Source organism: Ruditapes philippinarum, unplaced genomic scaffold (genome assembly GCF_026571515.1).
Source record: "Ruditapes philippinarum isolate M1 unplaced genomic scaffold, ASM2657151v2 ctg17946_1_1_1_1, whole genome shotgun sequence".
NCBI classification, from domain to species: Eukaryota; Metazoa; Mollusca; class Bivalvia; order Venerida; family Veneridae; genus Ruditapes; species Ruditapes philippinarum.
The window spans coordinates 15,168-27,906 of NW_026859451.1; the positions used below are offsets into that span (position 1 = coordinate 15,168).

At 31.3% G+C, this 12,739-nt stretch overlaps 1 protein-coding gene across 1 annotated transcript; it reads right to left on the bottom strand.

Moving 5' to 3' along the window:
• Window positions 1–8,704: 8,704 nt before the first annotated feature.
• Window positions 8,705–12,134, bottom strand: LOC132756553 (tigger transposable element-derived protein 6-like). The gene is made up of 3 exons (XM_060747648.1): window positions 11,801–12,134; window positions 11,363–11,377; window positions 8,705–8,820 (listed from the first exon to the last, which is right to left on the bottom strand). The coding sequence occupies exons 1-3, from the start codon at window positions 12,132–12,134 to the stop codon at window positions 8,705–8,707; spliced, it is 465 nt and encodes a 154-aa protein (XP_060603631.1).
• Between the last annotated feature and the right edge of the window lie 605 nt (window positions 12,135–12,739).

Consider the following 12,739-nt stretch of genomic DNA (forward strand, 5'->3'; position numbering starts at 1 on the left):
AGAAATTATGATTCAATATGCTTGTTTGGAGATTTCAATTCTCGAACTAAAAGTCTAAAAGATTATATAACGCTTGATACCGAACTTTTCGAAAGTCAGCATTTAGATGATATCGCCGACGAATATGAATTAGAAATGAGCAGATTTGATAGTTCTTTATACGTACATAAGTTGCGGGTAAATTGCGACAAAACTTTGAATACATATGGAAGTAAGCTTATTGATTTTTTAAATCTTAATAACTTATATATACTAAATGGCCGTACTACTAATGACATGCCTGGAAAAGTAACTTGTAAAGGCCTGAGTACAGTTGATTATTTTATTTGTAACTCGAAAATATTCAAGTATGTCACATCCCTACAGGTATGTGATTTTTGCCCGTTATTTTCAGACGTCCATAGTTCGGTTGAACTGAAATTGTCATTTAAGCTAAATAATCTTATCAAAACACAGTGCGACGAGTCTCCGACTGTGAAGCTTTGGGATTAAAAAATGGCTGATAACTTTATCAATATCATTGATCAAAGTAAAATACAAATGTTAAACAGCAGTCTTGATAACATTATATTAAGTGACGACATCGGTCAAAATGATCTAAATATGTTAGTTAACGAAATATCAACTCTTTTCATCGATACATCACGTACAGCGTTTGGCTATAAATTAAATTATAATAATACAAATGATACACAAAGCAATAAATCTAATCCCTCGTGGTTCGGACCTAAATGTAAGAAAGCTCGAAGAAATTTTCATACTGCTAAATACTTATATAAACTTCGGAAAAACAATGAATCAAAAGAAAATCTTAGAAGAAAAGCAAATATATACAAAAATACAATGAAGAAATTCCATGACAAAAACAAATATTCTAATGTTGACAAGTTAAGGAAAATAAAAGGCAATGACTCTAGAAAATACTGGAAAATTTTAAAAGGCAAAAAGGAAAATAAAACTGAAGCAAATATAACAGATTTATTCAATTATTTCAAAGGAGTAAACTATAGTACAGGTGAAAGCAATGTAGGTGCCAATAATAATAATAATAATAATAATAATAATAATAATAATAATAATAATAATAATAATAATAATAATAATAATAATAATATTAATAATAATAATAATAATAATAATAATAATAATAATAATAACAATAATAATAATAATAATAATAATAATAATAATAATAATAATAACTTACTCAATATGCCTATTGATATCAATGAAGTCGTTAAAGCAGTTAATAATCTAAAAAATAACAAAGCGAGTGGTTATGATAACATAGTAAATGAACAGATTAAGGCCTCTCTCTCTTTGATGAAACATGTTTATGTCAAATTATTCAACTTGGTGCTTGATACGGGTTTAATCCCAGAACACTGGACAGTTGGAATCATCAATCCAATCTATAAAAACAAGGGTGATCCTGTTAAACCAGAAAATTATAGACCAATTACATTATTAAGTTGCCTAGGCAAAGTTTTCACAAGCATATTAAATAAAAGAATCACTGATTATGTAGAGTCAAATGATATTGTTAATAACACACAAGCAGGATTTAGAAAAGGTTTTTCAACCTCAGATAATATATTCATTCTACACCATATCATTCAATATTTAAATAATACCGGAAAAAAACTATTTTGCTCATTTATTGACTTAAAACATGCATTTGATACTGTGTGGAGAAATGGTCTATGGCAAAAATTAATTAATGCTAATATACAAGGTAAATGTCTTCAGGTTATACAAAATATGTACAAAGGAATTAAATCATGTGTGAAGGTAAATTGTCAACTATCTAACTTTTTCTCATGTAATATAGGTGTTCGTCAAGGGGAAAATTTATCTCCCTTGCTCTTCTCGATGTATTTGAATGATCTTAAAGATTTCTTTCAAAATAATAGTAATACACGTGGAATTTTGCTTCATAATGATCAGAATATAAACGAGCTATATAATTTTTTACAAATCTTTATTCTGTTATATGCAGATGACACTGTTATTATGGCCGAGACAGCAAATGACTTAAAAGAAGCGCTTTAATACATATGAAAGATATTGCGATATTTGGAAACTTACAGTCAATATTTCTAAAACCAAGATAGTTGTATTTTCAAAAGGGAGACAAAGAAATTATCATTTCACTTATAAAAATGAACAAATCGAAATAGTAAATGAATATAAATACCTCGGCATATTTTTTAATAGAAGTGGTTCTTTCGCTAAAACTAAGACACATATTGCAGAACAAGCTACAAGATCGATGTACAGCCTGATAAGAAATTCAAATAGATTAAATTTACCAATTGACTTACAAATTGAACTTTTTAATAAAACTGTTAAACCAATATTACTTTATGGTTCTGAAATCTGGGGATACGGTAATCTTGACGTTATTGAACGCGTACAACTCAAATTTTTAAAACATATCCTTAAACTTAAACGTTCGACGGCCAGTTATTTCATATACGGTGAAACGGGATGCATGCCATTGTCTGTAGATATCGGAGAAAGAATAGTTTCATTTTGGGCGCGTCTCCTTCAGAACGAAAATGGTTTAATACCAAATAAATTATCATACTTTGTATATCGTCATATGCTAAGAAATACAGTAGATATTAATGATAATGATTTTGAACGTAATTATCCGTGGATTTATAATTTAAAATCAATACTAATAAAATGCGGAATCAACAATGTTTGGATTGATCATAATTTTCCCGGTACCAAATGGTTAAAATTAACAGTAAAACAAAAGCTAAAAAGATCTTTTCTTAAATGAATGGTATTCAAAGATAAATGAATCGAGCAATAGTTCTTTTTACAAAATTTTTAAAAAATCTTTTGGAATAGAACCTTATCTTTCGTACTCCCAAAATGCAATGATTTTTAATTATGTCAAATTCAGAACAAGAAACCATAGATTACCAGTTGAAACTGGAAATTGGTCAAATATACCTGTCAATGAAAGAATGTGCATTTTTTGTAGAAATATAATCGGTGATGAGTTTCATTATCTTTTCGAATGTAATAGATTTTCTAATGGAAGAAGACAATTTATAAAACCATATTTTTATAGACGTCCTAATATGTATAAATTAGAACAACTTTTTACAATGAAAGATTCGCCTGCATTTTATAAACTATGCAAATACTTAATGATTATTATAAGAAATGTAAGAATGTAATCAAATATTTATGTTTTCATTTTAAAGTCAGTTGTTATTTTGTAATGTTCTGAGATATAGTTTTGTTTTAATGATATTCACTTACCACTTTCTTACTATACAGCAAAGGTCCTTTATACCTCACATATACTTTTTTTTTTTATTTCTCATAAGAATAAGTTTTTGCTGTACTTTTATAGTATTAAACGAATAATCACTGGTTTATTTCATGAATCATCTTTCATTTCAAAATTTGCTTTTTAGAAATAAATACAAGTATAGTAAATAAGCATTTTGTATGGAAGTTAAAATATTACTTTATTTATTTTACAACTTTTATGACAAATTATATCACATTTATAGCTACATTCTCCTAGTAATAAATATCTTACATTCTGTTCAAGCAGTATTTTAAGTTTGCATTTTCTTAATAAGTTAAAAAAAAAAAAAAATTGTTTCCTAAGCAAAATATGCATACAATTTAATAATATGTAATAGATATGTTGATATTGTTTAGTAATTATATTCTGATCTCAATTTGTATAAATGCCTCGTTAAATATTTTGACATAATCCTCATATTACATGTTGTATGCATGTTTGAGTGAATAAAAGATGTGTTGTTGTTGTTGTTGTTGCTAAGTATGTATTCTGTGTTTGTAAGGATGTACTTATTGTTAATTATTTTAACTTAAGAATAAAGATATTTAAACAGCATATAATTTAAAGCGTTTATACGCTAAAGGTTTGTTTATCACTAAATCATTCAAACCATTTACGGTATTAAATTAAAGATACTACCGGGGGTTTATTTTTCACACGTCATTTCACGCTGATAAAAGATGCATACCTTTCTTTTGTTGCGCATTATATTTGTTTGCAAGCAAACAATATAATTGTTTGTACTTACTGTACAGTTTTGTGGTGACGACGATGAACAAATGCGAATGTGTACATGAAAATTAAATAGAGTAATGTTACTTAGATTTATATAAGGAGAGTCGCAGAAATTAAATCACGTTTTGTCCAAAGAATGTGCCGCAGAAATAAAATCCGCAGAAATAAAAACATGCAAACATTTGAGAAAAAAAAACCCGCAGAATTTGGAGCCCTCAAAAAAAACCACTTATACCGTATTTACTGTGTAATTTAACATGGCATCCAACGATTTAGGTAAGAGTTTTTTATATATGTGTTTTTATAAACAATTTGATTAATAGTATGAAAATAAATAAATAAATAAATATATACAAAAAAAAAAAAAACTGTCAATGTGAATCTTAGATCCATTTCTACATTTTTATATGCCCGAAAGAATTTCGAGCATATTATGTTATACCCCCTGGCGTCCGTCCGTCCGTCTGTCTATCCGTCCGTCCGTCTGTCCGTCCGTCTGTTAGCAATTTGGTTTCCGGAGCATTACTTAAGTTCCATTTGGCCCATAACATTCAAACTTCATAGGATGATTGCCCATATTGGGTAGAAGACCCCTATTGATTTTGGGGTCACAAGGTCAAAGGTCAAGGTCACTATCACCTTATAACTGAAAACAGTTTCCGGAGCATAACTTAAGTTTCATGTGGACCACAACATTCAAACTTCATAGGATGATTGTCCATATTGGGTAGAAGACCCCTATTGATTTTTGGGTCACAAGGTCAAAGGTCAAGGTCACTATCACCTTTAAACTGAAAACAGTTTCCGGAGGATAACTTAAGTTCCATTTGGCCCCCATGTTTTCAAACTTCATAAGATGATTGTCCATATTGGGTAGAAGACTCCTATTGATTTTGGGGTCACAAGGTGAAAGGTCAAGGTCAATATTACCTTAAAACTGAAAACAGTTTCCGGAGCATAACTTAAGTTCCATTTGGCCCCCATGTTTTCAAACTTCATAAGATGATTGTCCATATTGGGTAGAAGACTCCTATTGATTTTGGGGTCACAAGGTCAAAGGTCAAGGTCACTATTACCTTAAAACTGAAAACATTTCCCAGAGCATAACTTAAGTTTCATGTGGCCCACAGTGTTCAAACTTCATAGGCTGAATGTCCATATTGGGTAGGAGACCCATTTTGATTTTGGGGTCACAAGGTCAAAGGTCAAAGTCACTTTTACCTAAAAACTGAAAACAGTTTCCGGAGCATAACTTAAGTTCCATTTGGCCCACAATATTCAAACTTCATAGGATGATTGTCCATATTGGGAAGGAGGCCCTTATTGATTTTGTGGTCACACGGTCAAAGGTCAAGGTCACTATTATTTTAAAACTGAGAACAGTTTCCGGAGCATAAATTAAGGTCTATTTGGCCCACAATATTCAAACTTCATAGGATGATTGTCCATATTGGGTAGAATATCCCTATTGATTTTGGGGTCACAAGGTTAAAGGTCAAGGTCACTATTACTTTAAAACTGAAAACAGTTTCCGGAGCATAACTTAATTTCTATTTGGCCCACAATATTCAAACTTTATAGGAGGATTGCTATTGGAAAGAGGTAATACTTTATTTAATTTATGTTATGTCTTGCAAATGCTTCATCCTTAATATAAAAAAAACACTTTCGGGCATATAATGCTCCGCCTAGCGGTGCTCTTGTTTTTTATTTACATTTCTAAAATTTAAGCAGAACTTAATAATTTCATGGATTTTAACTATAATTTGTTCTTGTAAGATTTATAAAAATTTGAGCAAAATGTTTGCATTTGAGCAAGATGTTTTGTGGTCCCTTCCTTTATATTTTCAGGGGTATTTGTTTCTAGCTGCTGGACAGCAAAATCAAATGGGAAATATTTATCCAATGCTGGACATCGTGATGCTGCTGGACAGCCATGTTTTACTGCAGTTAAACTCTATATAAGGGACTGTATATAAAGCAGTCTCAAACTATATAGTTCATACACAACATGGATGGTGATATCTTATATATTATTTTCATAGAAAAAAATAATTGAAATCAATTATCATGACAACATGGTCATGTTTGGAAAATCTGCTGGTCAGATTTTTCATGCCAATAAAAAACAATACATGAAAGTCATCATTTGATAAACTTTTAATTAGAATAAGGAACAGGGTTATAAGAATTTGGCTTGTAATTTTTGACAATTAAATAATTGAAATATTCATTTATATAAAACAATATCCCAATTATAAATATTCTGCTGTTTGTCATGTTCAAATATATCTCGGAATTAATCATAAAATGAAACCAAAATAATAAAAATGGTGAACTATTAGGATATTTTACTTCTTTCAGATGTACCAGGAAATGAAGAGGTGCTTCAAATCTGGAGGTGTAAATCTGCTGCAGAATGTGTAAAAGAACTTTGTGCAAGATACCCTGAATGTAATTGGAGCAATGTCACTCAAATCAAGACAAAAATTCATAGACTTAATGAAAAATGTAAGAAATTGAAGAAAAACAACAGGTCTGTAGAACTAAATTCATTATTATTGTCCAAGTTTGAGATACCAAAGACTGTGCTTAGCAGCCTTGATATTTCCAATGAAGCCAGAAGTGCTCTTGAGAATTTAGCACAGGCAACTAAAACAGTACTAAAGGAAAATAAAGAGCTTAAGCGAGAAATTGAAGAAGTAATTGATGATAATGAGAACTTAGAGAGGCAAGTTAATCAGTCTGAAAGGCAAGTAAACATGATAATGAATCTGCTTGAAGTAACAAATAAAAAATACAGTGATGTATGTAAGTATAAGCAAGAAAGTTACAAATTAGATAAAGAAGTTGAAGAATGGGAAAGACGTTATGATGAATTAGCAAATGAGTTTGATAAAGCTGCTGAAGATTACATCAAAGTTAGTTGAAATTGCAGGCACAATTTACACGAAATTTAAATAAGAAAATCAAAAGGAGAGATGAACAAATTGAAATGAAACAAAACATAATAAAAGAGAAAGAGAATGAAAATAAGGAATTTAAGTTATGCTCCGGAAACCATTTTCAGTTTTAAGGTAATAGTGACCTTGACCTTTGACCTCGGACCCCAAAATCAATAGGGGTCTTCTACCCAATATGAACAGTCATCCTATGAAGTTTGAAGACTGTGGGCCAAATGGAATTTAAATTATGCTCTGGAAACCATTTTCAGTTTTAAGGTAATAGTGACCTTGACCTTTGACCTTGTAACCCCAAAATCAATAGGGGTCTCCTACCCAATATAGTCAATCATCCTATGATGTTTGAATACTGTGGGCCAAATGGAACTTAAATTATGCTCCGGAAACCAAATTGCTTACGGACGGACAGACGGACGGACGCCAGGGGGGTATAACATAATATGCCCGAAATTCTTTCGGGCATATAAAAAAAGAGTATTTTATCAATATGATGAGGATGATGATGAGTGGTTTTTCCCACTGTTAGAAGATATAGACAAGGGCGATTCGTAAGATTATGTAAACAGTGACAATAATGAGATTTTCAAATATATGAAATGTGTTACCATAGTGACAGATAGTTCATAAGTGATTTCTTCATGTGTATATTATAAATATTTAAAAAAAAATGTAATGATAATCAGATGTACCTGTTAGAAAAATAAATAGCCAGAAAAAAAAATTAAAAAAAAAGAATACAATAAAAAAAGAAATGAAATAAAAATATGCTAAAAAAAAGATAGGCACAAGGGTGTTAAAATGAAATAATAAGTAGAAGGATTTCTATGAAAAAATAATTTACACTGTTAAAAAAATTTGTGTAAAAATGCCTTAAACTAAAAAAAATCATTTTTTGATTATGATTAAATTGGTTGCCATGGCAACAAATACTGTCAATTTTTCCATGTATAATATTGATTATTTAAATAAATAATATTTATACTTGTGTATAGAAATACATATCAAAGCACTTTTATTCTTGTATGTATGATCTTTTAGCACAAAGAATATATCGTTAAAACCTGTTAAGCTTTTTCTTAGCATTGTCGTCGCAATGGAAACAAACTGAAGTTTTTTGATGAAATTTTTTTTTATTAAATTGTGTTTTTTTTATCAATCATGTCATAACTAGAAAAAACACACATAACGATAAAAGTTTGAAACCTAACAAACAAATAATTTGATAATAATCCAAAAAAAAATAATGGTAATTTCGGTGCCATTTCCTTTATTAGAATATAATAGGGAACATATTTCAGATTAATACAAAATTTTCGAACTTCCAACAACTGTAACTTTTTAGTGCTTTGATAGATTTTGATGTTTTTTTTTTATTTTCCAGCTTATTGTAATATCTGTAGGAATCACACAATATATCAATGTTATATTTATACCTACAAAATGACATGAACCCCCTATATATTTGAACACCAATGATCTAAATTAAAGTTTGACCCTTCAATGATGAGATTTAGAGTGTTTAGAATGTGTAATAACTTACAATGGAGCAGGTTATTGTGGGCAAAAAAGAATTAAAAGAAAAGAAAACGTAAAATATGGAGTACATATAAATACATTCTTCTTCTGGTATTGATTATGGTTTTACTTACACTGCCTCGTTTAGTCTCGTTTACAGGAACATGGTTGGGCTAGGAGTGAAGTTTGTTGCACCATTAACTGCTTTGAACTCCCTAGCAGTACTTATAATGCAGACCGTTCCAAGGCGGCGCCTCTCTGGAGGTGCGGCTGTGTATGAAAATGATTTTACATTTAGTATGAGGTTACCAGATAATGCATCAATTTTTACTGCTGAAGCAAAAGCTATAGATTTAGCATTGTCATACATAGAACAGCATACCAATGATAAATTTGTGATATTTTCTGACTCGCTTTCTGTTTTAATATCCATTAAAAATAAAAAATCTGACAATATCATGATAAAGAAACTTCTTTTGCGATTTCATGATATACTTAAAATAAAATATGTTAAATTATATTGGATTCCAAGTCATGTAGGTATACGAGGAAATGAAAAAGGAGATGCTTTAGCTAAACAAGCTTTAAATTTTCAAAAAACTGACTTATTGTTACCTGCTTGTGATTTTTGAACGGCTATAAATAAACTCGCTTCATCTGAATGGAAAGCAAATTGGGACAATGCCGTCTTTAATAAACTTCATGATATAAACCCATCTCTTGATGTGTCACCATCTCTGTCTTTGTCAAACCGCCATGATCAAACAGTTCTTCTTCGATGCCGAATTGGACACACTAAAGTTACCCATTCTTATCTCCTCACGAATGACAATGCCCCTTTCTGTGTAGGCTGTAATGAAAATTTTACTGTCAAGCATTTTCTTCTGGAATGTCATGATTTTTCACAGGCCCGTAACAGATTTTATAATGTAAACTCACTCAAAGAACTCTTTAATACAATTCCATCAAAAAACATCATCGATTATTTGAAAGAGATAAACTTGTATTCAAAGATCTGATTGGCTCTTTTTTTTATTTTTATTTACAACGTTTTACATAATAGTTTAAGCCTATTTTAGCATTCGGCACGATATGGCCATTTATGTGTTGACGTGCCGTAAAATCCAAACAAACAAACAAACAAACTCTGTATTACTCACATGTATGTCTTTGTTTTTATGTACTGATTAAGTTGCGTGCTTATTTATCAATCATTTATTTCTTTTCTTTGATTCCTTTGTCGGTTAGTATTTCCGTGTATGTATCATTATAGTTGCCTGTCCGTGCTCTGCCTTGCCTTGCCCCCTGTCCTGTTTTGGGTCCTCCTTGGCTTCATGCTACTGATTCTCGTTGCTGGGTTGCATGGGTGTTGCGTTCGTTGAACGCCGCACGCCTATCTTTGTTGATCTTTTTGTATCATATTCTTTTTATGATTGCGGGAATCGAATCTGCAACATTTTGATGTTTTCGGTGTGTTGAAGGGATTCTTTCTTTCGATTTTCTAGTAAATAAAATTGAATTAAATCATCCTGTAACACACCAATATCAACGCTAAATCATGGAATTTGTTATTCAGGTGTCGTTGATTCGATCCTCGGGCGAGGCGTAATGTCTTCTTCTTATTGTTTGTTTGGACGATGAGTCTAATCATGATTTGTCTTTCACTGCTGATTCATAATGGTCACTTACTAAAAAACTGGTAATAACTGGTCAGTCAAGACGAGCAGGTTATTTAGACATATCTCGAGTTATGACAATTAAATTTCTTCATAGGAACTAGTTATAGCAAGCAAACAAATAAACAAACAAACAAACAACATGTGTGAATTGCATGACGATATGTTAGTTACCAATGGAGATTTTCGAAACAAATTACTTGTTAAAGAAATTGTTCTATAAAAGTAAGATTCAACAAAATGCTATACAGTCGATTCTGCTTATAACGAACTTGTGGGACATTAAAATATTGTTCGTTATATCCGAAGTACGCTTAAAGCGAAGTAACAACAACTTTCCTTGATTTGTGTGGGCCGGCAAAAGCCATACCTGTCACCAATGAAATCGCTATATTACGGCAGTGGTAATTTGATGCGTGACATTTTATTAAACAATATATTATGCACATGTTTTTGATTTATTGTAGACAAGTTTCATATTTTATATGCATAATTTATACATGTATTTAATCCAAACAAAATGTTTAACTACATGAACGCATCTATATATGCACTGTCTATAAAGCACTGATTTATTTTACAATTAAGATCCGTGATAAAAGTTACATGTGAAATAAATCAGTTATTTTGGATTGTTTTCTATTCTCATTTAAAGGTTCATAACCAAATTCCTCAAGCTCTGAGCAACACTTGTACAGTGTTTTATTCGGTTCGTAATCTCCCAAAAAATTTCGGACAGTATGTCACAGACATACACTGGCTGAAATTCTTGTACGTCGCTGTCATCGCTGGACGAATGATCTTTTGAAATGTTCATTCTCATTTGATTCACAATATCAGTTTCAGACGGATTTAATCTTGTTTCAAGTGAATTATTAAAATTTACAAAATCATCTGCCATAACATTTTCAGACGAGGGAATGTTTTTTCGTAACTAAATCCATGAAACACGGTTTTCTGAGAGGGGTAGGTCATCGTTTAAATTTTCAATTAGCTGAGCTAATGGTATGTCATCATCTAGGTCATTTTGTTCAATGATACCAGCTCTTTTGAAACAATTGGCAATTGTTGTAGCCGAAAGTCTGTCCCAGGCAGAACTTAGAAAATCAATTCCACACCGAATCTGAACATCTTACCTCTTTTCGTAGCATCTGGAATATTAAATAATTAAATTAAGCTTGGGTTTGCATTATAAGCTTTCAAACACTTGTATTATTTTGCTACTTGTTTGTAACTGTTTGGTTAACATTGCATACAGAAAATCAGGTAATTATGTCACGTCTAAACAACTGTTTAAGACATCGAATTACTCCTTGATCCATCGGCTGTAAGATAGAGGTCGTATTTGGTGGAAAGAATTCAAGTCTGACAGACTTCAAGTCATCAATTTGTGGATGCGCTGGGCAATTGTCGATGAAAAGAAGGATTTCTTCTTTTGCGTTTAAACATAAGTTGGTCCACTGACTTGACCTAAGTTATGAATATCTTGGATGTCATCCACGGACGTTTATTTATCTTGTTAATCACAGGCAATGACTTAACCCCTTTAAAACAACGGGGGTTCTTGAATTTACTGATCACCAAAAGTCTTAGTTTTTCTGAGCCATCCATGTTCGCACAAGCCAATACAGTTATGCGTTCCTTTCCCTTTTCACCACCGTGGCATTTCTCTCCCTTTAACTGAAGTGTTAGAAGTTTATAGAAAAGTCCCGTTTCGTCAGCGTAAAAAATATCTTTTGGCACATAATCTTTAAGTATCTGAGGAAATGTCTCGGTCTTAAATTTCTCCATAATGCTAAGATCTACTGCAGCAAATTCACAACAAACAGATTTGCTGATAATATCGTGTCTTCTCTTTAAACGTTCAATTAACCCACAAAGAGCAGTGAAATCATCATATCCCAGCATTTTGGAAAGTTCGTTGGCTTTAAACCTTAAAGTTTACCCAACTAAGTAGGATATTTGAACTTCGCGCTCCTCGAACCCATTTCAGCAACGCAATTTTTACCAAATCGCATTTTCTTGCAAGCGGGAGCTAGACAATCCGACTCATATGCCGACTTTATAGAGTCAAGCGTTTTGAGAGTTGTGCTGAGCGTGCTTTTCTTTAATCCATATTTTTCTGCAATTTGGGTTTTTGATAATTTTTTTTATCATCTATTTCATTAATAATTCAAATATTGTATCTAAAGAAATCGCCTTTCGTTTAACACCAGCTTTTGATGGCGTTGCCATTTTTATACTGTAATGTTACAAAGTTACAAGCAAATCAATTGATTTGCAATATTTTGTGAGAACATTTTACTTACCTATACATTCACTCAATTGAATAATTATCGGATAGCCGGTAATGTAATTTGATCCAGCAAAGCTCTACTCATTATTATTTTAAGATCCCGTATGTTGTGATCAAAGTGGTTAACCGCACTAAGTGGAATTATATATATGTACATAATTATGCAAATAGAACATTTTTCAAACATTGAATAATAATTATGTAAAATATATACTGC